Source organism: Lonchura striata, chromosome 14 (genome assembly GCF_046129695.1).
Source record: "Lonchura striata isolate bLonStr1 chromosome 14, bLonStr1.mat, whole genome shotgun sequence".
Classification (NCBI taxonomy): domain Eukaryota; kingdom Metazoa; phylum Chordata; class Aves; order Passeriformes; family Estrildidae; genus Lonchura; species Lonchura striata.
In genome coordinates, this window is record NC_134616.1 from 9,045,219 (window position 1) to 9,071,750 (window position 26,532).

At 46.2% G+C, this 26,532-nt stretch overlaps 1 protein-coding gene across 3 annotated transcripts; it reads right to left on the bottom strand.

The window, feature by feature from the left end:
* Positions 1 to 396: 396 nt before the first annotated feature.
* TMEM255A (transmembrane protein 255A) lies at positions 397 to 25,952 on the bottom strand. Of its 3 annotated transcripts, none has more exons than XM_077786523.1 (9): positions 25,860 to 25,952; positions 21,383 to 21,525; positions 16,896 to 16,958; positions 13,026 to 13,115; positions 11,231 to 11,293; positions 10,159 to 10,247; positions 6,427 to 6,586; positions 5,060 to 5,203; positions 397 to 3,057 (listed from the first exon to the last, which is right to left on the bottom strand). In XM_077786523.1, the coding sequence occupies exons 1-9, from the start codon at positions 25,897 to 25,899 to the stop codon at positions 2,899 to 2,901; spliced, it is 951 nt and encodes a 316-aa protein (XP_077642649.1). In that variant the 5' UTR covers positions 25,900 to 25,952; the 3' UTR covers positions 397 to 2,898. The 3 variants fall into 3 exon arrangements, with proteins under 3 accessions (XP_077642649.1, XP_077642648.1, XP_021404049.1); XM_077786522.1 differs by having other exon boundaries at positions 6,427 to 6,589; positions 25,860 to 25,948; XM_021548374.3 differs by lacking the exon at positions 25,860 to 25,952 and adding an exon at positions 25,515 to 25,635 and having other exon boundaries at positions 6,427 to 6,589.
* Positions 25,953 to 26,532: the final 580 nt, after the last annotated feature.

Here is a 26,532-nt window from a genome sequence, read left to right on the forward strand (position 1 = left end):
GGAGCAGCTGACATCACCAGGACAGAACATGCCCAAAGTAAGCAAAGGAGACACCAAGACTCCACTGGTTGGATTATTCAGATCTGTGTTAAGTGAAAAATCAGCAGCAATAACTTTACAGGGCTTGAGGTCAGGGCACCGTGTTATGGTTAAACTGCAAAATTATCAAGTGCAGGGGCATGAGCACCTTCAAAAACAGAACTGAAGGGGGTTTTGGCTAATCCTGGTAGAAATATGTCTCAAATATAGTGAATAGAGATTTTTTTTTTATTATTTGTTGGGGTTTTTTTTGCTTTGATTTTTTAAAATCAAAATTTTACTCACTTTTTAAAAATAGCCTTAAAGATACTTGTAAAAGAAGAAGGTTGCTAAAATATAAAATAGAATTGGTAACTGTTTACAAAAGTCACACAATTTTATTTAACTTTGGCAAAGTAATAAAAGGGTACATATGAGTCACAAACTTGACATTCTCATAAGAAATGACAAATACAGGGCAGAATGTTGCAGTTACATTAAATGCTTTGTTTTACTCAAGCAGAATGAAACAGGTAATTCAACAGAAAATACCACCAGTAAGTTTTTAAATGTGAAAATGTACTTGTCCTTTTATAGTGAATTTAAAGCAGCAATGTAATTTTTGCTAAAATATTCCTTAGAAAAAAATAAGAATTTGGATAATTTCCTAAGGTTAGTATTTTTCAACTCAAAACCAATGGCACAATTCATCTCCTAATTGTTTCTTTGTCACTGAGTTGAGTTCTCTTCAGGATGTTCAGTCCTGTCCTGTGGTGTCCCCTAGTCCTTCAAGCCCTATTTAGTTGACAGGCACAAATGGTACAGTTTGTCAGAAGTTGGACAGGATTCTTAGCTTTTATTTCAAAGATAAAGTTTCTGATACTAAATTAATGTGCCCTTCTGATTCTAGTTTTGTGGGGAGTTTTATCAAGAGAAATACTGTCTGTTTTGAAATTGCCCATAATCCCTTTATCAAGAGATTCTTTATATCTCTTTAATTCAATAAAATGTAATATAAAATGGAGATGCCCTAGTATATAAATTTATTTCCAGTAGGCAAATATATGGGAGCTGCATTTCAACATTCTATAGTAAAACAAGATGCCACCAGGGTATGTTCTACATACACTACTGCTTTAAATCCTGTGAGCTGCATTCCTTTCTCCAGTTTTTCTCACTAGAGAAAAGTCACGCTTGCTTCTGGATAAAGTGTCATCCTGTAATGAACTAATACACTGATTAGTACTTGACAGTGGAAATGATAAAGTTAATACATAGTCTAGCCTAAAGGCTTTGCAAATGCATAGGATTAAAAACAGCATTATAAAGTGTGGGTGTACTTTGAAAAGTGAGATCAGAGATTTCAGTGTTTGTTTTTCATGGTGACAGCATTTTAATTTTTTTATGGATTAAAAGTAAGTGTCACAGTTTAAAATACAACTGGATTCTCCCCCAGCTCACCAGCATGTGGGTTCCATTTTGATTCTGAAAGCCAGATTTGACTTTTAGGTACCTTTTTGTCTGCATCAGTTGCAGGTAAAGGGAGGCAACTGAGGATTAGGGTCAACAAACTGATGCCAAGGAAATTTTATCTTTAGGAAATAAGGAGTAAAATGTTAATGTTGTTTTTATCCCTGAAGTAAGCAGTTGAGAATGTTCAGGTTGAGTAGGTCAGATCCAAACACTGTCATCTGAAATCACTTCCTGGAGTAGAACCACACTTTAGAGGTCAGTGTGTCACATATCAAAGCTGACCTTTTGTTATGCAAGATGCATGCAAAATCTGCTGGAATCTAAATCAATCAGCACAGTCATCAGCTGAAGATTAAATGAAAGTCACAACAGTAATTGCAAATTCCTCAGTTTTGTCCTATAATACAGGGTGTTGAATTTCATCTGTGTGAGACTTATATCTTGGAGAACTAGTAGTGGATATTCCTTATGTGCAGCCCATAATACAGCTACTAAACCAGTGCTTATTCAGGGTGCTGATTCAGTCCATTAAAAAAGTTAAAAGTACAAGCTTAAAAAGAAATTCCCAACCACAGAAAAGGTAAACAAATAAATAACATTTTCACCGCACTGTTTCAGTGACTTGTAGACGGCTCCTGATGCTTTTCATAGAAATACAAGGACAATTTAGGCAGTGCAACCACCCAAACTGTTTGACTTCAGCATTGCATACACAGAATTCAGAGAGACAACTCCATTTCATTTTTATCTTAAGAAGGAACCTGAAATAAAAACAGCTTGCCTCCCCTCAAAAAAGCAATGTTCTGATTATTTTGCTACACGTGCATGAGGCTATTCTATGATGTTATCCTTTTCAACAGGGTTACATTTTGAGGCACTGTCCCCCCCCAAATTTTTCCAGTGTGTTGAGCCAAAAGGTGATGTGAGCTGGGTCCTGTGCCCTCCCTGCAAAATCCCAGCAACTGGAGCCCAAAGGCCAAACAAAACCAGTGTTGAGTTGTGTTGTGTGCAAGCACCCTCACCTCAAACAGGTTGATAATCTCTAGCCACTATTGATCTTGGCTACCCTTACTTCAGCTTGGCACAAGATGGAGTAAGGCAGACCAGAATCTGTCATCTGCGTTGGATCACTTGATTAAAAATCAAGGACTACATGAACCAAAGAGGCTGAAATTTAGGTCACCTGCTACTCAGTGACTCATTAAAACATCAGAAGTCTGTCCCCTTTGTCACAGGCCATCGTTAAACTTCTGAAATAAGTCTCGCAAAAAAGGACAGTCCAATCTAATATTTTTATTTGCAATTATCTTCTGTATTATCCTGCTCCCTCCCACAGTAAAATATGAATACAAAATAGTCACACTTATTTCGATGGCAAATATTTTTTTTTCTTCTTTCTCACGTTGTTTATGGCGTGTAAGGTGGTGGCTTTTCAAAAGGTGGGAAATAGGGTGGCGAGTAACGAGGTGGTGCATTAGAGGCCCACATGTAGCTGGGAGATGGAGACAGGGACTGGGGGTCATCGGAGAGGCCAGAAGGAGTGGAGGCTGGAAACACACTGGAATGCTGCAGGGAGACAGCAAAGGCTGTAATGTAACCATTTCCTAATGGAAATTACTGTATCAAAGAGATTTCAGTACCAAACAGATGAAGAGTAACATTTCAGGGTTCACCTCAGCGAATGTACATACAAATAACATTTCAGATAACTTGTTACATTCAAAGTAAGCACAGCCTGTAAGTAAGTTTTGAAAAATGAGGCTCCTTAGATCCAAAACTGAAGATAATTTAAAAAATTCTCATCACTTCTGTGTGCCTGCTGCATTTCACAAAGACTGGACAACTGAAAACTGGTGAGTTCCTCTCAAATCTTGGGTGTCACACACCAGCCAGTAGCAACAGTGAACAAGCTACTCCAAAAACCAGAGAGCTGGGTCTGCCATTTTAGAGTTGTGTGTGAAAGCCAGGTTTCTGCAAGGGCCCAGGCTTCCTTAGGAATTCTGGTGTGTTGTTTTTCTCCTGTGAAAAATGTGTGGAATGAGTGGGAAGCATTCTTGCACCATAGGGAGTGCATCCTTTGGAAGGGATGCGAGAGGCATGGCTGGGCTTGCTCCACGTGCTGTAGGATGTCAGGGGAGAGGGGTCAGGGTGGGATGGGCACTGCTTGGAGCAGAGTAGGGCTCAAGGCAAGGGAGTCTCCACAGCCAGAGGCTCAGCTAATGCTCCCTTGCAGGCCCCAAATTCCTTGGAAGATATGCAAGGCTCAGACTTGGAATTTCATGTTAAAGAGGGACTTGGCTATATTAAATTTAGATGAGTTGAATTTTTGCCCAGCTTTTGTGCTGTCTCCTGAGCCAACACCTGTGCCCACAGCAGTGAGACCCAGACACTTTGATCTGTCTGGCTGAGCCGTGTTAGCAGAGCCCAGCAGCAACAAAGGAGGGAAACCACCCGTGCTGAGCTCTCTGCAGGTACTGGGGCTGCCACACTGGCCAGCTCTGGGTCAGACAGTGCTTAGAACTGCTGAGAAACTGAGAAAAGCACTTTGTAGCAGAGCTTGGTTTGGCATGCACTGAGGTTGGCATTTTTCTAACTGCAGGAAGTTATACAGCACCTGTGATTGTTCCCAGGTTCCATTAATCTCAAAAATGAGTCACAAATGCATCCTAGAAGTTCTGACTTAAGTGTTCAACTATGTTCAGGAGCCCTGACAACAGCATTGTGCAGTGGCACTAGCAGCAGACCCAAGAGGGTTTGGATTCATGTTCTCTCTAATGCATGGCTCAGATGAGGGACGTGGTAGCTATCACAGAGCACACCTCTTTCTTGATGACTAAGATCTTAAACCCTTGTTAATAAAAAGAAAAGTCTCCAGTCCTGGTGGTTGTGTGATGTGTTAATTAACATCACCCCTGTGGTAACATCCACCTGCCAGAAGAGCAGAGGAGGAAATGTCCTCATCTGCTTCAACAAGTGAAAGCAGATGTTGACAGCAAGGTTCACATGAAATCTCCATTTCCAACATCACAGATCCACAGCTCAAAAAGGAAGGGATGCATTACAGCAAAGGGAATGCTTGCAGGGACCCCTCTTAGGCCAGCTGAAGCATGTGGAAAATAACCACAATAAAATAGCTTTTTAGGCATCATGTGTCTTCAGGAGCTCAAATAGCTTGTTTCCAAAAGCTCTTCTATTTCTCTCAGACACAGTAGCTGCCCAAATAAAATCTAGTGCCTGAACACCTGGCTTTGCCTCTCTCCTCAGAACACTGCAGTGCCAGAGGCAGTGCCTATTTTTAATGTGATCTCTACTAGTAAGTGTTGGGGAGGCAAGCAGGCAGCAGGTCCTCCCTCTTGCCTTCACTTCAAGGACAGCTTTCAGGAAAACACTGCTTAGTAAGAGAGGGCACTGCCAAGGACCCATGCCTAGTAGGAAAAATTTGGTATTTTCTGCAGGAACAAGAAAATTAAACTGTGCAAATGACAGGAAGACAAGGCCACAGAGTCCTGCAGACTGCCTGGATTTAACCTTGCTGCTAAACAAGGAAACATCCTGTAATGTTGCCCACCTGAAAGTCATAAGCAGAGTAGGGAGGCAGGTGAGGAGTGCTGTGGTAGTAGGAGTTGTAAGATGTCACTTGTGGCCTGGAGTAGTAGGTCACTGAAGGGTGTGCATTTTCAACAGTGCAGTTCAGCGTAGGGAGGGAAGGAGTCTATCAAAACAGGAAGAGAGTATGAGGCTGCAAACCCAGTCACAGAAAGCTGACAGCAGAATGAAAGCAGAAGTTATTTAAAGGAGCACTGTGTGTCTTTAGACATCAACTCTGTTGAATTAGCAACAAATCCAGTTCCCTCTCAGGCAGCAGCTACGTTCCAAGGTCACTTTGTTCCATAGCCACTCATTGTTTCAGATTCCAAACAACAAGCTGGCAGTAGCTCAGTGCACACCAGTACCCACACAAGACATATTTACCTCTTCTCAAGTAGGAGAAATTATTAATTACTTCCGAATTACTCTGTTATTTGGTGCATTTTGTGCATTTCTGTTCATTCCTATACATTTTTGTTTGCAGAGGCTCTCTGGTGTGGATCAAATCTCAAAGGGCTGTGATGGACATCTGGGAATGTCTCCTGTTTTATTTGGGAAGATATTGGTGAGTCTGAAGAGAGTTCAGAATTCTGAAACAATGTACCCTTAGTGCAGGGCCCAAGATTTCTTTGTAAGAAAAACATATAGCCTGGACAACAAATCTCTTTTCTGTGTGACTGTTTTTGTGTTATTCCAAATGAGTCACAAGGACTGAAAAAGCCCCAGATGTATCTGTTAAACATTCAGTTCTATCCTTTCATTTGTGCTGTTTAGAACAAAACTGAATGGAAGGTAACAGGCAGCCTGGTTAAGTGAAAGTATTTCAAAGCTCACATTGTTAGAACAGCATTTTTTTCATTAGCTGAAGTTTGGTTTTGATCCCCAGCTCACCCTCTCAGGTTCTGCACCATGACGAAATTAGAGGAACAGTTTCAGCCTAACACTGCTGTTTAAACAGCTCAGACTGCTCCTATAAAATCAACAATTAATGAGCAACCACCACACTTTCCTTGTGGAATGTGAACACTATGAAAAGTAACATCAATTTTTAAGAAAGAGCTTATTTTCAGTCATCCTGGAATTGCCAATGCCTCTCTGATGGTTCCTTTTTAAAATAGTCTTCCAATTCTGTTAATATTTTCTAACTGTGTTCAGGTGGTGACAAGATGAGAAAAGTGAATCACTTCCACTTTTTCATTATGGTTATTTCTTGCCCTTCTTCCCACCCTGACTGAAGTAATGCATAGATCATTTGCATTGAAACACCAATAGTTTCCATGATTATTTTTAAAGGCAATTTTCCTGATTTGTTTTCTTTAATGCACTGAGAAATTTATATCCTCTTACCATGTCTTTAAATCCTCCAAGTATTGCTGCTGTAATGATCCCTAGGAACAGCCCAACAATGTTCAGAATTGTTGCTGACCAGAGCAAGTGGTAAAGGTGGATGATGTCCTGGCAGCTGCTGACATCAATGTATTCATAGTACCCTCCAGAAATCTCTACTCTGCTAGATTAGGGGAAAAAAAAAAACAATAATAATGATAAAAAAATGCACCACATATCATAAAACCTAAGCAGCACTGCTGGACAGTAAAATCCATTCTGCAACTCAGTGATAACCTGGTCCTTACTACAGAGGGAGTGGGGCTAAAGCCTCCTGGATCCCATGCTTGTGGCACCCATGATCTCCCTGCACAAAGGGAGTTCTGAAACAAATGACTTTGTGTCTGAACCTGTCTGTCATTTCTTTCATCTGAAATCTCCACAGAGGTCCTGGAGGCTTACCAAGGACAAACTGGTCTTGGAATTACCCTGGGAAATCAGACTGTGCCCCGGGGAGCAGCAGCTGCCTCCCAGCAGTGCTGGCTGTCCCCAGCAGCTGGGTGGGATGGGCAGGGGCCAGCACAGCTCCTGCCTGGCTCCCAGGGCTTGGGAGCAGCTCCAGCTCCGTGCCCCACTCCAGCTGCTGGTCCCTGACAGCTCTACAGCAGCCTGAGCTGCCTGGAGCCCTGGCACCTCGTCTTTCTGCTCACACTCTGAACCTTTTCCACATGCACAAAACAGAGAGAGGAAACTCACTCAGATCTGGTTAGGCCACTATTTTGTGTAATATATGTTATAAAATAATTTGTGCTGAAAGAAATTAAAGCTACAACATTTTGTGTAACAAAGCCAGTGTTGGACAACATTATGCTAAATGATAAGAGTGGGGATTCAAACACCAGGGGGACAACTGTCTCCAGAGATGTGTATTTCAAGGGATTTGTTCATAGAATATATTTAATAGGCGTGATCGATAAGATAATATTCGACGCCAGAAGTTTATCCCAGAAGATTTTCACCTGACAAGATTCCAACAATTATTCACCATTTCTGAGAAACAAAGCAGCAATAAAGAAAAACCAGGAAAATATGCTAAAGAAGGACCCCCCTTCTTAAGTCCAAAAGACTGTATTAAACAAACTCCTTAGAAATGATATTTGGAGACCTACGGGTCTTGCATAGAGGCTGTGAAAAACTGCATTGACTTGTTTGTTCATCAAGAGTGTGAAATTAGGGTAGAGGAAAAGTGTGGGGGTCGGGGCATGGAACTTGCAGCCTTGGGCAGGGCTGGTAACTGCAAGCAAATATTGTGAAACAATGTGATGACTATATATGTAAGAAAGATCGTGCAGGACTGGTTGGAACTGATAACAGTGGCAGAGGAGACCCATCACCCCACTTGTGAAATCAACTGTTGCCAGCCCAGTACAATGCAGAGGAGATAAAAATGTGAAGCTCTCAAGAAAAGTATAAAAAGGGACTGAAGAGAGGGAGGGGTGTCAGCCCTTGGGGAGTGCGGACTCCCCAGCTGCACCCAGCACTGTTTGCTTGTTATCGCTTACTGTAATTAATAAAAAGTATTAATTGACCTTAAAAGGCTGAATCAAATTATTCGCCTCAATTTATAACAGAGGCCAAGTCCTAAGTCTCCTGACACTGATCACCCGGCTCAGAGTCTAATTGCTTGCAGCTTTCTTTTTTTTCAAATTGATACTTTGATCATTTAATAAATTTCTTTAATTATTAAATTGGAGCACTTATTTATAATATTTTGGAAAAGGAAAAGCAACTCCTGCAACGTGTGGGCTGAAGTCTTGCAGCAGAATTCTTCAGGAATGACCTCTGACTGCCAGGTGGGGAACAGGCTGGCCTTCAGCACAGCTTACCAGATGTAGTGGCCTACAGCAAATACCTCCTCAGAAAACATATTTATCAGGGACAAACAGTACCAAGAGCTTATGAATAACTTATCTCCCAGCTCACACACAGGGTTAGGCTCAGAGCACATGAGAGCTTTGAGGAAAAGGGGAAGAACTGGCTCATATTTAAGGCCACGAAGCAGAAGATCCAGATTCAGCTCCTCAGCAGACTCCACAAGGCCTGGAGGAAACTGCCCCCTTTCACAGGAGTCACCCTCCTCTGCTGATTACTCAATTCTACCTCTTAACCCTTTTTACTCCCACTTTTCATTTCAGCAGGCTACTGCAGGAGACATCACAAGGAGCAGATGGGGATTTCAGTGGGGTTACAAAAACCTGGCTGGCACCACCTCTGTGTAACCAGAGCTCTCCGTGACCCTTGAACAATAAAACCTCCATGTGCTGTTTGCGAGTGCTCGTTCCTATGGAGATGTGAGAGCAGGGACCTCTCAGTGAGAACATCCCACCTTGCCCAGCATGTCCTGATCAGCGGGAAGGGGCTTGGCCCTGCTGCCAAAGCCAGGGCTCCCAGCACCACGAAGAATGCAAGATTGCAGTCACTTTTGCCATTATTTCCATCCTTTACACGTGCACTAACCAGTCCTGAGTGTCTGTGCCTCTCTTACTGAGACACCACCCAGCACCTCCTCAGTGCAGGATGTTTGTGTGGTACTAAGCAAGATTAAAATAGCAACAACTGATATCTTTCATCAGTAGAAGGGAAAATAGGTCAGGGGCAGGTCACAGAACCAGGACTGGTGAAAAAACAAAATACCAACAAAACCAAAAGAAAAAGAAATACAGAAAAAGTTTCAAGCTTTTCAATTCCAATCAGTTCTCTCCCTATCACTCTCTTCAGCTAGCAAAAAGGGATTGTCTTCCGTAAACTGCCCAAGGAAAGCATGAGCTTCACGCCTCTTTCACACACACAAAGTCCTACAGAGACCAGGGATCACGCTTCCCAGCACAGGGAACCACCCACCCTCTCCCAAGAGCAGCTTTTGATCTTCCTCCACCACAGTCAATGATTTAAGTGGAGGCCAGCCCATGTAAGTACTGTGAGAAGTGCTAAGCCTGGAACAGCCCTAGGCAAGAGCCAGCAGTAAAAAAATCAATTTATTAATGCCTTGCTGACACACATTGGGCACTCCACAAGGTATAAGCAGTGCATGCTGTAAATTAAGCTGGCTTAGGCACAGTAGCCAGATCTCAGTGGTGTGATCTCTCTGCAGTGGTTCTCGACTGATAACCACGTTCTGACTCACTGCACAGTGCTGGTTCACCTTCCAACCCCGTGTGAGCATGAAAAACATTCACTGGGCAGAGAGGACACTGGTTTATGAAGGCACAGATGGCACCAGCCTGTTAACTCTCCTCTCTGCTAGCAGGCTGGGGAATGGAATAGTGGCAAGGTGAAGTGGAGCAGTGTCCCAGTTTTCTTGTATCTTCAGTATTCTCACAGGAAAAAACAAAACCCAGTGCCAACAGAGAAGGAAGGTGTTAACACAAGCAACACTCAATAGGTGGAAAACCTGAGGAGGACACCAAGCATGGAAGTAATGGAAACTCCTGTGCTCTCATTTTTCCAGCTGGGCTGGCCCAGAGCATGGTCACCCATAGCTGGGATGGCCTTGATGTATTTCACACTCACTAACTTGGATATCCCAAGCTAACTTGATTAGCTTTTGTCTGGGACTCCTCCTTGCTAACAAACAGCTTAAGGTCCCTTCCCACAACTGCAATTAACTATCCAGCAAAGGAGCTGCCAGCTATTGCCAAGGAGCATGCCCACTGCCCTTCCCATGGGCAGGAATTCGTGGCATTTTTGGCTTACTTCCCACAGTTGTACAGGTCACAGCAGAAGCAGGTATTGGTTTTTATTTTCGGTGTGCAGGGGGCCCGGCGCTGTGGGTGACAGACAGCCTGCATGAATACAGAAAAAAACACATAAAGCATAGAACGACACAGTCCCCAAAGACAGTTTCTGCTGCTGTTTGGCCTGCTCTACATGTAGAATTCTCAGTGATCTCCACATTAGCCCCAGGCAGACTTTTCTTTCCTTATCTTGCTCCCACAAAGCCCTCCATTACTGGAATAGAGATGCACTAGGCTAGAAGCAAGCAGCATTTCCTCTCGCTGGGGGAGCTCACAGACAAGGAGGTGCCTGCAGAGGAAGAAGGTTTTGCAACTCCTGCAAGCAGCCAGGGCCTTGTTGAACTCACCCACCTCACCCCAGGGCCACGCAGAGCAGAGAGGTGTCAATAGCATGGCCCAAACTGAGAGCAAGATTCCAATAGTGGTGCAGAACTGACCAAAGGGGTCAGCTGTGTGTGTCTCTGGGTAATAACATCCCAGTCCACATGGACAGTCAGCCTGAAAAGAGAGGGGACCACTCCCATGCACTCTCAGTCAGGCCTTCTAATTTGGTAAATAATGGTTATTCAGAACCACCTGTGGACTTGTGAGGACAGTTCTGAGAGACAATCAGTGCTCAGCAAAGGCACACAGACATCCATAAACACAATCAGTATGTGTCAGGATCATCCATCCCCAGCAGGCTTCTCTTTGGAGAATAGGAGAGGTGCAGAGGCTGTACTTGTTGCTCATACACACAGAAATTATTGCTGTCTGAAACCTTAACCCACCACCCAGCTCCTATGAATGCACATCTGAAGACTGGTGACTGTTCCTATCCTGCATCCCCTTCTCTCCATCTGCTGCTTCCCTACTGAGGCAGCACATGAGGAACCCACCTCCTGAGTGCTCCCAGCACCCTGCTGCCACCCGGCCTCCCACCCCCTCACTTTGCAGACCTCTGGGACACTGGAGCAGCCGCCTGGCAGCAGGTTCCTCCACCTGCACCAAGGAGCTGGGCCCTTACCAGGACACAGCAGGAGCTGCCTCACCTCAGGTGGGGTGGTACTCTTGGAGTAGTACTGACATCGCCCCGCGTACAGCGGCCGCAGGTCCTGCCGGAGAGAAAGCACCAGGCTTAGCCCTGCACAAAACCAAACTCACCCAAAGGGCTGGGGAAAGGGACCAGGCTTCAGAGAGACCCTGATCTCACACCAGCACCTCAATTCAACAACAGCTCTGCAGCCCCCACCCCATTCCCCTGGGTGATGTTTAACCCTGGTCCTTGGAGGCATGAAATTGCTACAGCCAGCATGGGAGGAGCAGTCTCTTGAGCTGGGCTCTTTGGGTGATAGTGGCCATCCTGAACTGAACAGACACAGACCAGGTCTGCCTGACCTATTTCTGAGGGTTCTTGCTGAATCACAGCAATTTTTCATTAATTGTTTGCAAATTTGTCCTCCCTGTGCTCTCCAGTGTCTGGTGGGAAAGCTCTGGAGGATCATCAGCATTCCAGCCTGCAAGCATGCATTAATGCCCCCCTTTATGGCAGCTTCATCTCCAAGGCAAAACCTCAGGAAAGGCAATGCCAGCCATGTATCCACATCAGGGAGCCCTTCCCAGGAGCAGCCAGCCTGGCTCTCCGGGTGTCTGATCCAAAGCTCGCGGTGCCAGGGCAGTGGCAGCAGGAAGAATGCTTTGTGCTGGCATGGCAGGAGCACGTTTCCAGCAAGGTGGTGACATTTTTGGACTCGCAGGTAGTAAAGTGAGGCCAAAAGCCCATCTGTTCATCAAGAGGCAGAAACCAAAGCCTCTGTCATCACAGCTGCTGAGCTCTGGTTGCCTCAGACACGCAGCCACCCCCAGACCAGCTGGGAGGAGCTGCCAGCTCATGCCACAACCCAACCCATGAGGTCACACCCTTCCAAAGGGGGTCAGAGATGGCCCAGACTTGCTGGTTGCATCCAGACAGATGGACACCCATCACACAAGTGAGAGGAGCTGCCCTTTGCTCTGCCAGCAAATCCTGCCATCCAACCACCTTTCCACCTCTGGAATACTCAGGGGCAGAAAAGAAGGAGCATAACTAGCCAGCTAACACAGGGAGTTTCCATTTCATGGGTAATTCTGACCTTCTGGAATTCCTTTCCATTCTGATACAAATAAACTCCAAATCTTTTTAATCCCTTCTTGCCAAAAATTTAAAAAAAAATCATCAAACTGCAGAGCTGCAGGACAAAAAACTGTTTGCAGTTACAAATTTCAATCAAAAAGCTGAAATGGAATTGTGACTTTTTATTTCTATAATAATAATTAAGCTTCTGCACATCACACTCTACGAGTGATTGGTCATGACAGCGGTAGCTCATAATTTTTAAGTCACCAAATGGAAACTGAGAACCTACTGCAAATGTTTCCTGTTTATACTGCAACACTTCAGTGAGCTTCATATCGAATTGCTTCATTTTACTACAGCATCGATTGATTCACTCTGCATTAAGAACCAGCTCTGTCTACATTTAAAACAAAATAGATGCTATTGCTCATATCTTGTCCCTTGGTGACAGCTGTAATTCACATTACATCTTAAGTGTTCTGATACTCAATAAACACATAAAGCCAAAAAAAAACCAGAGCAAAGCTTTAAGATCTTAGTGCTTTCCACTAATTTAAATATATTTTTTAAAAAATTATATTATTTTTCTAAAGCTTGTGATTTAAAGCAGCATTCAACACATGATATATATTTATATGTTTTGAAGTGGCCTGATACAGGCTTGCAGACACCATCACTTGTTTTCTTAGAGTAAAAGCATTGCAGGACTGTGTGTTCCTGGAAGCACTTACTATGTGTCTGGCAGCAAAGACACCGTCTACTATGGCACAGCAGAACGCAGCAATGACACCAAAGCTGATGAAGACGATCGATGCAACCAGCTGAGAAAGGAAAACAAAGCAAAATATCATCTGCCTCTCACAACCAAGGGATCAGTGCCCTCTCCACAAGGATATGTAAAGCACATTCGTCAACCCTCGAGCAATCAATGACCCAGATGTTTGCCCGGGTGCACAGACTGCTCTGGATGAAGGCAGGGGGATGTGTGTCTGCTCTGGCAGAGTGGCAGGAGTAGGACCATTGTGCCAGACTGGTTCTCTGGGGACTTTATCAAGTTTTCATGACTCCAATAGGCTAAACTTGGGCTGAGAATGCACCTCCTCTTCTGGCGGCTGCTGTCCTTAACTCTCCCCTGGAGAAATAGAGATTTCTTCTCTCCTCACCCTGGAGCGCTGTGGGGAGCTGCTCCTGGGAACACTTCCAGAGCTGTGAGGATGCAGGAGACTGCAGTGTGTGAACCTCTCTGCTGGGACTGTGCCTTCAGGGAGCAGCACTGGGCTGCAGGCACAAGCACAAAGCCACGAGAGCAGAGGGCAGTGCCCAGCCCATGCCACGGGTGCTGTGCACCCTCAGCAGCCTGGCTGGGCTCCTGGTGCCAACCTGGGGCAAGCACAGTCCATCCAGCTCCACTGGAGAGCTGCAAGGAGAGAGACTTCCCCCACCTGCAGCTTGAGAAGGGCAGCCAGACAGGCATGATCCTTTTCCACTGGCCCCATCCTCCCTGTTCCTAAAATTAGGGTGAAAGCATTCAGCAGGTAAAGCAGAAATAATCTCCATGTACAGACCAGATCAGCTTGGAGAATGGAGATGCCAGAGGGCTCACCTGGGGCAGTGGCTTACTTAAAAATGAGAGGAAATAAAATGGTTTTCTAGATGAGGCAAGTATTCAAGGCTTGGGCATTAGAGCTGCAGCAGCAGAGAGCAGGCTGGGGAAGGATCCCAGTGACCACATGAAGGTGCCATGATCACAACAAGCTGTTACTGGAATACCAGATGCTGCACCACAAAGTACTTGCAGATGGCAGTAGGTGACAAGATTTCCAGGGCCAGATCCTACACTGGCCCTGTTTCTGTCAGCTGGAGACTCCTGCATTTCTTCCCCACACAGCCTCACCCTTTGCATGTCCCAACTCACAGTATCCATTACAAGGTCACAGTGTCTCACTACGAAATCAGTGAAACCACACAAGGGGAGAAAGTCCAGTTTTGGTGGAAGACATGGGGTTTATGGCTTAGGTTATTTTGTAGCAAGTTGAGTTTTTCTCAGTACTTTCTTTTGTTTCATACACATGTGAAAGAGGATATTTGCCCTAAATAGCATGAGCCTTAGAGATGGGAAGTGAGCCAAACACTGAATATATACAATTAGGGAATTTGTCAATCATCTGTGCTCACAGATAGGAGCTACTAATATGGTGGTTTAAAATAAATACAAAGTTAATGATACTTTCATAACAGCCCTACCAAGAGGTAAGTATCTGATGCTCACTTTATTTACATGCAGTTTTCTTTCTCTCAGATGTAGAAAGAAAAGTCTGAAAACCAAACACTCCGAATTTATGGTAGAGAAAAAATCAAATAGCAAATAGAAATATACAAATGGAAAGGAATGAAAAAGAAGAAATGGCTTTTAAAAGCATGTCTTTACAAACAAACTGTGGGCCTGATGGTAGAAAAGGCCAGATATGGAGACAAGAGAGAAGCAATGGAGGGAACCATAAACTCCAAAGGAATTCCACTAACTGACACAGACTGTTACTCACTCGAGACTGTGCTAAATCTCTGGATTTAGAGAAAAATAACAGAAACACAAGGAAGAAGAAAAACAGGGTGGGTATACATTAGAAGGGACTATTAGGTGTTTCAGGGTATCTACACCTCTCATGTACTCAGCCAGTGGGGAAAGAGAGAGGGAAATGAGGATAAAAAAGAGGCTGCATCCCCTGAAAATTTTGAGAGACTCCAAGGGAAATGACCCCTGGCCTCTCCTTTTATTTGAATAAATGTACAGGACTCCTCTGTCTCCTTTTTGGACATAAAACTCTGGTGTTTGTGGATTAATTTTCTTGACAAAATTAATTTTAAAAATTCCAGTTTTCAACTTGCCAACAAGATTGATTTTGATTTGGGGTTGATAATACTGTTACTGTAGCAAGAAGAAGTCCCTCTCTAGAGCTGTGTGGTGTTATTGACTGAACTCCACTCATGTAACTCCAGATGAAGTCAGCCACACCAAGCAGCATTCAGACAACAAAAGACAAACTTAGTTTGGATAGGGCAGGAGTGTCCTGAGCTGAGGTCCCCTTCAGCTGATGGTACAGCCTCAGATGGGCTGTGAAGGTGCTGGCTCTCACTTTTCCATGGCCCAGGTGACTGTCATAAAGGTGTGCAAACTGCTGACTCCTCACTTGGCAGCTGCTGAGTGGGCAGTGGGTGTGTTCCAGGGCTGCCTGGGCAGCTGGTCCTCCCTGGGGGCACAAAAGCTCTCCTTCCCTTCTAGAGACACAGCATGGAAGTCAATACACCCGGTGGGAAAAACCAGAGAGTCTGTTCCTGCCAGCAGTCTGGGGAAGTGAGAAGTGCTCCTTCAGGTTAGCTCTCCCCATCAGCCACACTGGCTCGCTCCACTCCTCACACTCACCAGTCACCTCACAGACAGGAACAGGCACCAGAACACAGCTGCACAAGCTCCTTTGGCTTTTTCTGCCTTCAGCTGCACAACAAGCCAGACCAAGGCTGCCTTTCAGCAAACTAGGACACAGGGGATGTTCAAAGAAGATGAAAAAAATAAATCCTCCATGGCCAGTGGTATCACAGAAACATGCAATGGACAAAGCTCCACTCTGGAGTGCTCCTGGGTAAGGAGGACCTGTGACTAAAGCACGGGGACAATAAGTGACAGCTACTGCATGTCCTCTCTGCCATCAGAGTGGAGACATGCTCGCTGCCAGCACAGGCAGCAGTGATGCAATCCCTGCAAAGCTGGGTCATGAATGTTTTTTAGGACACAAAATGACAGAGAGATGAAAAGAATAAGCTCAGGCCACCCAGGGTTCTTCAGAATAATCAAACAAGTTATGAGCCACACTGTCACTTGTGGGCACTGCTGTGAAGAGTCCAGGACTGGCACAATATGGTCACTGCTCAACCAGACACTGACATGCTGCTAATGCATGATGAGCAAGAGCCTGAAACCCTGCTAGGACAGAAAGAACAAGGATATGTTGCTCTTGCAGAGCCAGGGTGAAAACAACAAAAAATATCCACTGGAAAACTCACCTCCCCTGCACGCTGTCTGACTGTGGGAAAGGCAAATGTCATCTCCTGCAGGGTCTGCCTCACCCTCTCCTCCTGCTCTGCAGGGAGCCTGCTGTTTGCAAAGCAAAGGCAGCACAAAGGCAGACTCTGGATTTGGACAGGAATTTCTCCCATCTCCCTTTGCAGAACCTGCCTTAGACTTGGCCAGCAGCACACACTGCTAAGCTGACCTCTGAGCCCCTCCATCCCTGCCAAAGCAGGGCAGGCTGCAGGGACAGCCCAGCCTCCCTCTGCAGCCTCACAGGAGCAAGGCTGGGGGATCTCCCTGCAGAGCCTGGGGCAGCCACTGGCCAGGGGGATCACTTGTCTCACTCCTGAATGAGATGAGTGAGGCAGGAGGCAGAGTGCCACGGGTGCTGCTCCTAGGCTGCCAGAAACTATCTCCAGTTCTCAAGTGGTATGCAACACTACCTGGAAGAGTCAGGAAAACCTAAAATAATACTCTTTACACACAGTATTTGAGTTACTGTCGCTTTTTTAGAAAGTGTTTATAAAGAACTTACCATTTGTCTTTTGTTTTCTATCAAGTTTGATCCGATTATTCCAAGGAAGGACCCAAAACCAAGCTGAAAAACAATGTATTGTTAGCATTTAGTTCAGGATGATACCCAACATATTTTACAAACAGACAGAACACAATTAAATCCAGAAGCAGCAAAAGAACATTCTGTTGATGTGTGAGCTCTCTTCCTTCAGCAAGAAATCAGTGGAGTCTCTCACTAGCAGGAACTATCAGGGGTATCCCACATATGGCACTAAAAGCGTGTGTAGAAACCAAAAGGATGAGTTCTGAATTCCATCCCCCCAGTGATGCTGAGAAATGGCTGGTGGATGAGTATATGCATTGCTGTCTTGGAACAACCCTACAAACCCTCAGGAGCCTCCAGATGCAAACCTAGCAGGACCAATGCACTAAAACCTCCAGGACCAGCTTTCTGTGACCTCACTGAGCACGTGAGCAACCATCTCAGTTTTCAACTCAGAGTTCCTCAATGTGAAGCATGAAATAAGGGAGATTTCTACTTCGGAATATTTAGCAGTTTTCTGTCTTCTCTTACTCTTCCCTCATTTGCAGGGGTGAGGATGCATCAGCCAGGGTGCTCTACCAGAAGAGCTCACACTGGCCAAACAGAATAAGCCACTGCAGCAAAAGAATCTTTTCTTGCTGCTGTAACTGACAACACTTATTTCAGCTCAGTGAAGTCAGCCAGGAGAGCAATTTCCCACCTCCTTTCTCCATAGCCTTAAGCCACACTACGAAGTTTCTAGGACAGAGCACACCTCAGCCAGGACAGAAACAGGGACTTCAAGCAGGAACCAAGGCCTAAGAGGGGAGATGCAAAAATAGAATTGTGTCACACTGAGTGTAGAGCATATCCAACCCCACTTCCATGGGTTGGAAAAATGAGAAACGCTGGAAAAGTCCTATAGCTGGATCTGTCATATTAAGGAGGTGCAAATCCAGACAACAGACCAAGGGCCAGTGAAAATCCATGTGAGAATGCCCAATAACTGGCCAACTCCCCAGGAAGAAAAACAAGACATGAGACAAGCTGTAGTGATGCAAAAATGAGTCAACTAACCTGGAATTGATACTTTGAGATCCAGGAATAGAAAACAAAGGTTTAATGAACCCAGTACTAACAGGCAGAGGCGTGTGCAGAGATTAGCAGACACAAAGGGAATGCAAACTTGGCCTCCAATCTTCCCTTGCCCTGCTTAAACCCAGCAACCTTTGGTGCAGTGCTGCAGGCAGGGAGGGCAGCTGGCTCAAGCAGCAGGGATTAAAGTGGAGCAGCTGATCAGGCTCCTGCTTCTCCACTGCCTGGCTGGCACTCAGCTCCTGCAGACCATGTTCCCCACATCAGGCACAAATTGCCACAGTGGGAAGCACTGCAGGGAAGCCAGGGTCTGCTTCACTGGGTGGCAAACAGGCAGGGCAGAGACCTAGGGCACTGCTGAACTGCCCCACACTGACCTGCCAGGGCTGCTGGGCTTATTGTTTAGCTTAGGTAAACAACACCCCCACCTTCCTGAAGTACCAGATTTGTAGTTCAAGCCCAAGCAAAAAAATTTTGGAGATCCGGGCATTAACAGTGATGTGGATCCAGGTGTAATTTTCAATCTGGTGATATTTAGCAGAAGGAACTTGTGTGGTAACACACACCTAAGGGAAATGTTCAAGAAAAAGGTTTTGTGTCCTTTGAGCTTTAAGAGAAATATCCACATGGTGTTTCAGAGCAGACTCAAAACAAAAGGTGAAATGTTTTAGATAATTTAAGATAATTCAAAAAGAAGAAATTAGAGCAAGTCTGTATATCCAGAAGATGAAGACCAAGTAAATTGATGGATTCTCATTGACAAGAATTCTCATTGCACTAATGGAAGAACTACTCATTCTTCTATGGATGGGACAAAGAGATCTTAGTGATGTTCCTCAGTTACATCGTTTATTTGCTGGTGGATGTGATCCCCTAGGATGTCTGTCTGAAAGGAGGACAGGACACAAAGTGAATGTGCTTTTCCAGAGTAAAGCCCCGAGCCAACATCCTTGGCAAGGAACCATTACAGAAGGGATTTGCCAGTGAAAGCCTAAGAAAGGTCAGTAATTTACACAGATTCTGTCAGCTGCTGTAACTTGGAGACAACACACATATCTCACAGTCTCACTTCCACAGGGCTCCTTGTCTTCTGCACTGAGCATTACTCTTGTCTGCTGAACATCACTGCTGTGCTCTGGGCTTCCCTGTCCCAGGTCGGTCATCCAGCCACAGGTGAGGACATTTCCCCCAGAGACACAGCTAAGGTATTCACTGATGCAGTTGTGAAGGTGTGGGTGGTCACGGAGGAGGGTGAAGGCACCCTGGCTATAGGAGGTCACTGAACCCTCTGTTTCAGCTTCTCCACTTGTATCAATGAGGAACTGAGCTGCTAGAGAAAAAAAAAAAAAAACAAACTTCAAACCCTCAAAAAACCCAACCAAACCAAATCCTACTGATGTGTGGAAGGTCTCCAGTGCCCAGTTCTGTCCTTCCTTGGAAGCAGAGGCCTGGGAAGATAATCCCCTGCACTGAAGTAAAATCTTTGCATGTTTCCTCCTCCCACAAGAGGTGCTTGCCCAAGAAACACAAGTTGAAGGAGGAAGGAAGGGTGGTTTAGGCATGGCAGCAATAAGACATCTGATGTCTGAGTTCAAGAAGAATTTGAACAATGCCCTCAAGCACATGGTGTGATTATTTGGATTGTCCTGGAGTTGGACTTGATGATTTTGATGGGTGTTTTCCAACTCAGAGTATCCTATGACTTTATGTTTCTATGTTCCATAAGATGACTTCAGCCATGGAATTGCTCCACACACAGAGAAGTCACCCAGCATACAAAGAGATTTCTGGCTTTATCTGCTTGAGGACAACTCATGGAACACTCATTCACTGCAGCCAGCCCTTTCTCCCCAGTAAAGGGAGAAATCCCAGCTTGTTATGAAACATCAGCTATTTTAAGCACATTCTGAAGCATCCAGCAGCACACTGAAATGTTTTCCTGTGCAACGAGACAGGTGAGGTCATCACACATTTCCACAGAGCAGATTAATGAACATAGGTGGGGAATTTGCTGACAAACATAAATTGCCAGGGTGCCTCTGAATAAAGTAACTCAAAGCCCTTCCCAAGCCCAGGACTTCATTAATTCCTTGAGCAGACTAAGCCTTAAAAAAGCGTAAGCGATGCTGACGCTCCCGGGCCATAAATAGCTCGGGAGATGTCAAGGGGACATGAACAGCAGACTCTGCCCATCAGCCTGCAGGACCTGCTCTGAAGCACGAGGCTCAGCTCAGGCTGGCACAGTGCAGTGTAAGTGTGGAGAGTCTGGAGCCAGTCTGTCATCTTTCGCAACACCTTCCTTCTAGACTTTAGAAAAGATCAGGGCTAAATGCAGGAGATACCGGGACAAGCCAGAAAACCTAAACCAAAGAGGCCAAACATAATCTGTAATGGCTGTAAAGGGACTTTCTTCAGCTGCAGAAGAACTTGGACACAGAAAAGTATAAACCTCTCTGAGATCAGCAATGCATGACAAATAAATCAAACAGCAATACAACAAGAACAAGTCTCCACCTGGTTCTCTGGAATGGTTTCAAGCCTTCAAATTCAAGGCTCCAAATCAAATGTGCAGCATCCTACAGCTGTTACATCAGGAGCCTCTAGCTGGGGCCACTGGATGCATTTAATCTACTGAGACACCTAATTTGATCCATTTCAGTGCTTCTTTTCCAGCATGTCTTAGACATGCACAGGAACAGAGCAGGACTTGCTGTCCAGCTCGTGTTAGACCTCTGCTCATGCCAGGAAGGTCATGACATACTTGCCCCTCATGCTTCTGTAAGAGAGTATACATCTAATGGCAGTGGTCTTCTCTAAATTAAGCCATGTGAAGCTAAAAGATGGTTCTTTCCCATTTTCAGCTGCTGATAACAAAAAAAGAAGACATGGATGTGCTCTTGGCTTTGATGTACATGCTCCCCTGGCAAGCTGCCACAGCTCCTCATCCAGGGACTCCAATCTGCTAAACACTTCTGCAAGTAAACTTTATGACCACAAGTTCATGTTACCAGTATTTCAAAACCTGGTGTCTCAACTGCTTTTGGCAGTAATGTCCTTCTTTGCCTTACTTCTGTCTGGGCTTAGTGTGATCTAGGAAAATGAAGAGGTTCTAAAGTTGCTTCAACTGACATAAAATCTATTTATCTGTCTCACCACTAGCTCAAAAGCAAGTTATTTACCTAAGCTCAGAGGAAGTTGCCACTTGGATGGGATTTTTGCATGGGAATGTGCAGCAGGTGCAAAATAATAATAAAACAAATAAATCAAATGGTAATGAAGTAGCTGAGCAAAATATTTAGGACAAAATCACCCTTTATAACATTTTCAGCATTACAAGGGACTTTGTAGGCAGTAAGTTTTCTAGACATACCTAGGAGTTCTATACTTACAATAACCCCTGGGTAATAACCTCCAACAGTCACATTTTGGGTTCTTGTTGTAGCAGCTAGGCCCACCGTTAGAATTAATACTGACACAATGAGGAGAGTCACAGTTACGTAGAGGGAATTTCTTTTTCTTCTATTGAACGACCCTAAAAACACACACACACAACAGAATTTGCTGATTCCATCTGGGGAGAGTCACAGCACCACAAATTTCTCCTCCCACTGCCAACCACACCACGGTGAATTTCCCTTCTTCTGACTTGAGAATATTTTTGGGTTTGCCTGTCACTTTTCACCTTCACTAACACTGCTCTGACGTAGATGAAGAGAGCCTTAAGAACTGCAACTCTGCACAGCTCATTTAGATACATTGGAGTCTCCCAGCCCCTCTAGCCTGGGGCAATTGAACTAATGAGAAATATTCACATTAGACATTTATATACTTTCTGATCTGTCTACTTGCGTCAAGCTAAATAACCCCACTGCATGCTGCTTGTTCTGAGAGGGGAAATTTGACTGTAATCATAAGGCATCCACAGTTTTCCATGCAAATAAGACATCACCAGTAACAGCCACTTCTCCTCTGCTTTCAGCAAGGACCAGGTATTTTTAGATGCTTGAATAATGAATTTGTGGATTAGTAAAACTCATCTACAGCTGCCTGATGATGAGGTTTTTTTTCCTTTTCTATATTTATAGATCTCCCAAATGAGCATAAACATAAAAGAGTGATTCCACCAGCCAAGAGGAAAGCTGGCTGCGACACTACGCTCAGCAACATCTTTAGGGGCATGTTTGGTCTGCACGTGCTTTGCCATCTTTGTGTCACTCTGTGGAACAATCCTTTTGATCATATTTCATATATTATGTAGATACAACCTAGCACCTGCAAGAATGGCTGGCAGGATAATGGATTGTAGGGGCCCCTGCCCATGGGCTGCTGGGGCCACCCTGAATCCCATTCCCACAGCCTGGGGCTCTCCAACGGGCCCTGGGAGCAGGTAAGGGTATTCCCACCTCAGAGGTTCCCAGCACTTCTCTGGGTGTTTCAGAGAAGGGCAGGAACGTGTCCCAAAGGCAAGGAGCAGCTTTCCCCATTGCAGAGTGCACTCCCTAAAGCAAACCACCTTGGGAATCCCCAGGTGCTCAGTGGGTCCATGGCAGCCTGTGCACAGCAAGATAAAACACCTGCAGAAGGGCCCTGCTGGGAGACTTGGTCAAGCCAAGCACAACCTCCTTGTCCAAATTCTCCAGAAAGAGGAGCACACAGCCCTGCTGGGCGCTGTCAGTCTCAGAGATGCATGCCCCAGGTGCCCACATGCCCCTCTGTAGGATCTGTGTATTTATACCCAGCACATAAAGAGATCCTTTCACCCCAACAATGATGCAGCCATACCAACCCACACACGCTGCTACAAATATCTCCCTTCTTCCACGGGGACAGCTGCCACAGGGAAAAGCACAGCAGCTCCCCCCTGCTCCTCCACAGCTGCTCCAGCCCGACCCAGGAGCTGTGCAGCTGGCAGCAGGGCTCCCTTCCATGCTCTGGGCTGGCACGGGCACGAGGCTGGATCATTTCACCCACAGGTGAGCTTGAAATCACAGACAAGGGCTAAACTTGGCCTTAAAAGCCCAACAGAAGGAGAGCACAAATTCACAGAAGGGTAAGGTTGGAAAAGACCACTGGAGGTCATTTAGTCCAACATGAAAGGCAAGAGAGGTTTATAAATAAAAGCACCATCCTTTCTGACTGACCTGCTGTCTCTGGAAGGAGAGATCTCCATCCACAAACCTGCTCATGTTCCAGAGCACAGGTCTGACTGCATCATTGGGACATCACTGCTCCTAAGAGCAAGGAGCCTGACAACTGGTTAGTCCTTAGCTGGAATAAATAGCTAGATAGTTGCTAATTTCAAACAAAAACATATTAAATAGCTGCTAGAGAACCCCAAGATTCAGGCTGGATATTTTATCAATGATCCTTAGTCTTTCAAGCCATGTTTTACAGGCTAGAGATAAAGGTATGTGACTGTTTGCTTGGGGTTATTCTCCTACATCTGCCAAATAAGTTAATAATAGAAAATCTAGACTTCTAAATCATTCAAAAATCATTAAGAGATGAAGCCATTCTGTATGTATCATTGTGCCACACTTCAGTTTCAATGTAACCATTTAAATGCAAGTGTCCCATAAATGTCTTAAAAAGTCTGTAACAGTGGGACCAAAACTGGAGAAAATTTGCCGTTTCTTACACAGATTAGTTCTGAAAGGGGAGAAAGAATGAATCCATCTTGCTTCCACAGGATTACCAAACTCCTGATAACTGCCATGGTTTGGCTGGCAAATGAGCAGAGGGTAAATAAGCCGAGGAGCTGTGGGGGTGCAGATGTCTGCAGGGCATGGCTGGGTGGGTGCTGTGGGCACACGGGCACAGCACTTACACACCCCAACCAGTGCTCCTGCACTGACATCACAAATGCTGCAAAAAGTTACCACGAAAGCCACTCTAAAAGGAGTGTCTCAAAACACCATTTACAGATGCTTTATTTGTTTCAGCACCACCGTGTTTTTCACGCTTAATTTCTATGTTGTTTCCCAGTTTAGGACTGACACATGCCAGCATTCAGTAGAGAACAGAAACATAAGGTTTCAACTGGAAAATTTCTCAAAGCTTTTCAGTATTCCTCATAAGATTAAAAAAAATTAAAAGTTTTTATTTCAAGTTTAGACAAAACCAGCCATAATCTTCTAACTTGATATTGAAAAGACATGTGAAACTGAGGAATAATGTGACTAGCTTCACTTCAGCTCTATATTGGGATATTAATTACATTTTTTCCTTCTCTGAAAACACCTTGCTATGCGTGTCGAGAGAAAGTGGTTTTGTACTTCTGTAAGGATGCCTGCAGCTGCTTCAGCATACATGGACTCATAACCCAGTATCTCTCTAAAAGCTGCTGAAGGGATGCTCTGACAAAATCCTCTCCCTCAACATTAATTTCTGCTGAAAGTATTCCCCATCAGACCATTTTCTTGTGTGCTCCTGAGGTTGGTATAGTTCTATGCACAGAAGCTGAGTTACGGCAGCTTTGCTGTCTCTGCTTTTAAGAGATAATAATAGCTTTTTCTCTGTGATTTATCCCAAACAGATACCCCAAAACTTGCAATGCTTACCACAACATAAGTATACAAGATGATCCAAAACACTGTGCTTGACTCTGTTAGGGAGCTATAAAGAAATTTATGCTATCCATAGCCTGGCTATTGCTTTTGCTAAAATGGCACTCCAAACGGGCACTGGTTTTAGAATGATTGTTTTTCTATTAAGCATCAGAAACATTCTCTTGTTATATTTGCCCTATAAGCCACTCTAAAGACAAGGCTGTGGCAGCTTTTTACAGATAACTTTAAAAGTTTGCAATAATGCATATATTTGAACTGCCCTTGATTCACTTTTTTTTTTTTTTTTTTTTTTTACGATTATTAGAATAAAATGGACAAGATGGCACAGAAACACGACCGACTTCTCCATCTTGTTCTTTGGGGGAAAAGCCAGAAGCGAAGAATAGGCACAGAGTAGCAGCCCAAGGAAGAAGCCAGCTCTAACTTTTACCCCGGGAGAACCGGGGGCAGATGGCGCCGAGCCTCCCTCTTCCCAGCCCCTCTCCTTTGGTCCCATTTTTCTGCTAAAACCGCGTCACCGGAGCTGTGACCCCACGGCTCCGACTGCGGGCCCGGCGCGCACGGGCGGGGGCTGCGGGGCTCACGGCGGCGGGGCGCTGGAAGGGAGGGACCCCGCGAGTAGGAACGGGGGACCCCGACCTCCCTGGGGGCGCGGGAGGGCAGCGGCCGCGCTCCGCCCGCTCCGAAGGATGCTGCCGCTGCTGCGGGGCCGCGGCCGCCTCCGTCCGGGATGACCCGCGCGGGTCCCGCCGCGGCGCACCGGGGGCTGCGGGGACTCACGGCCGGAACCGCGCTCGGCCGGCGGCGGGGCGGGCGGGGGGAACGGCGGGGGCGGCCCGGCCGCCGCAGCCCCGGCGGGGTCCCCGGGGACCCGGCGCCCCGCACGGCCCCGCACGGCCCCGCACGGCCGCGTCCCCCGGGCCGGCGGGATCCCCCGCGGTCCGGCACTCACCCACGGAGTCGGGCAGGGCCACGCCGGCCGGGCGCTGCTGAGTCAGGGACTGCCGCATGCTGCCGCCGCTCCCGCCGCAGCCGCCGGGCCACGGCGGCGGCACAGCCCCGGCACCGGCACCGGCCCCGCCGCGCCTGCGCCGCGCTCCGCTCCGCCCGCGGCTCCCCGCGAGCCACCGGCGGCGCGCGGCCCCGGCCGGAGCGGCTGCTGGGCACCGGCGCCTCGCCGGAGCCAGCGCAGAGGCCTCTCCCCGGGGGGCTCGGGGAGGGAGGCACGGAGCTCCCGCCCCGTCGCCGGAGAGGACAGAGCTCCTGTCCCGCCTCCGGGAGATCTCGGCGCGCTCACCGGCAGCTTGGCCAGCGGGGCTCCCCACCTCTCTCCCCATCTTTCTCCATCCCCTTGCCTTCAGCAGCTCCCACCCTCCTCCAGTCCAGCTGCTCCAGGACATTCTGTCCTTTGTCAAAATCGCCCTGGCACCTCTCTGTTGCCCCGTTCTCCTCATCTCCCTCCTCCCTGGGGTGCAAATGACAGTCCCGGGCAGCCACCCCGACACCGCCCCCGGCCCAGCGTTTCATTTCTCGGTACTCCGAGATCTCCGCTCCGGCGGCAATGCCTGTTGCTGCCTGTGCCCTGTTCCATGGAGACGGCAATCATCTGCAATCTCCGTGTCCATGGCCAAGGAGCAGGAATAGGCCCTCAAACTCTGTTTTCCACATCCTGTCTGCAAAGTGGCGATAAAAGCATCTTCCCAGCAGGCTTCATAATTGCTTGTAAATCACTCTAATGCCCTGGACTGAGAGGTGCTAAGTACAAATAATGTAATTATTTCAAGCATTATTTCATAGACTTAAAAGAAACGAATACTACCTCTGCTTTAAAAACCCCACGCTTTCACTGGGTAAGAGCCTATTGACCGGCTTCTCCCAGGAGAAAAGGGAAAGTGTACACTGACAGCGATGAGAGAGCCTGCATCCCATTCCACCTCCCGAGCTTCGGGAAGACAACCCTTGCCCCACGG

Coding starts and splice junctions, on each gene's coding strand:
- TMEM255A (XM_021548374.3), bottom strand. CDS start 25,572: ATGCGGCAGTCCCTGACTCAGCAGCGCCCGGCCGGCGTGGCCCTGCCC. Junction 16,959..21,382: donor GTTATTACCCAGGGGTTATT/GTAAGTATAGAA, acceptor ATTGTTTTTCAG/CTTGGTTTTGGGTCCTTCCT. Junction 3,058..5,059: donor ACTCTGCTTATGACTTTCAG/GTGGGCAACATT, acceptor GTCTCCCTGCAG/CATTCCAGTGTGTTTCCAGC.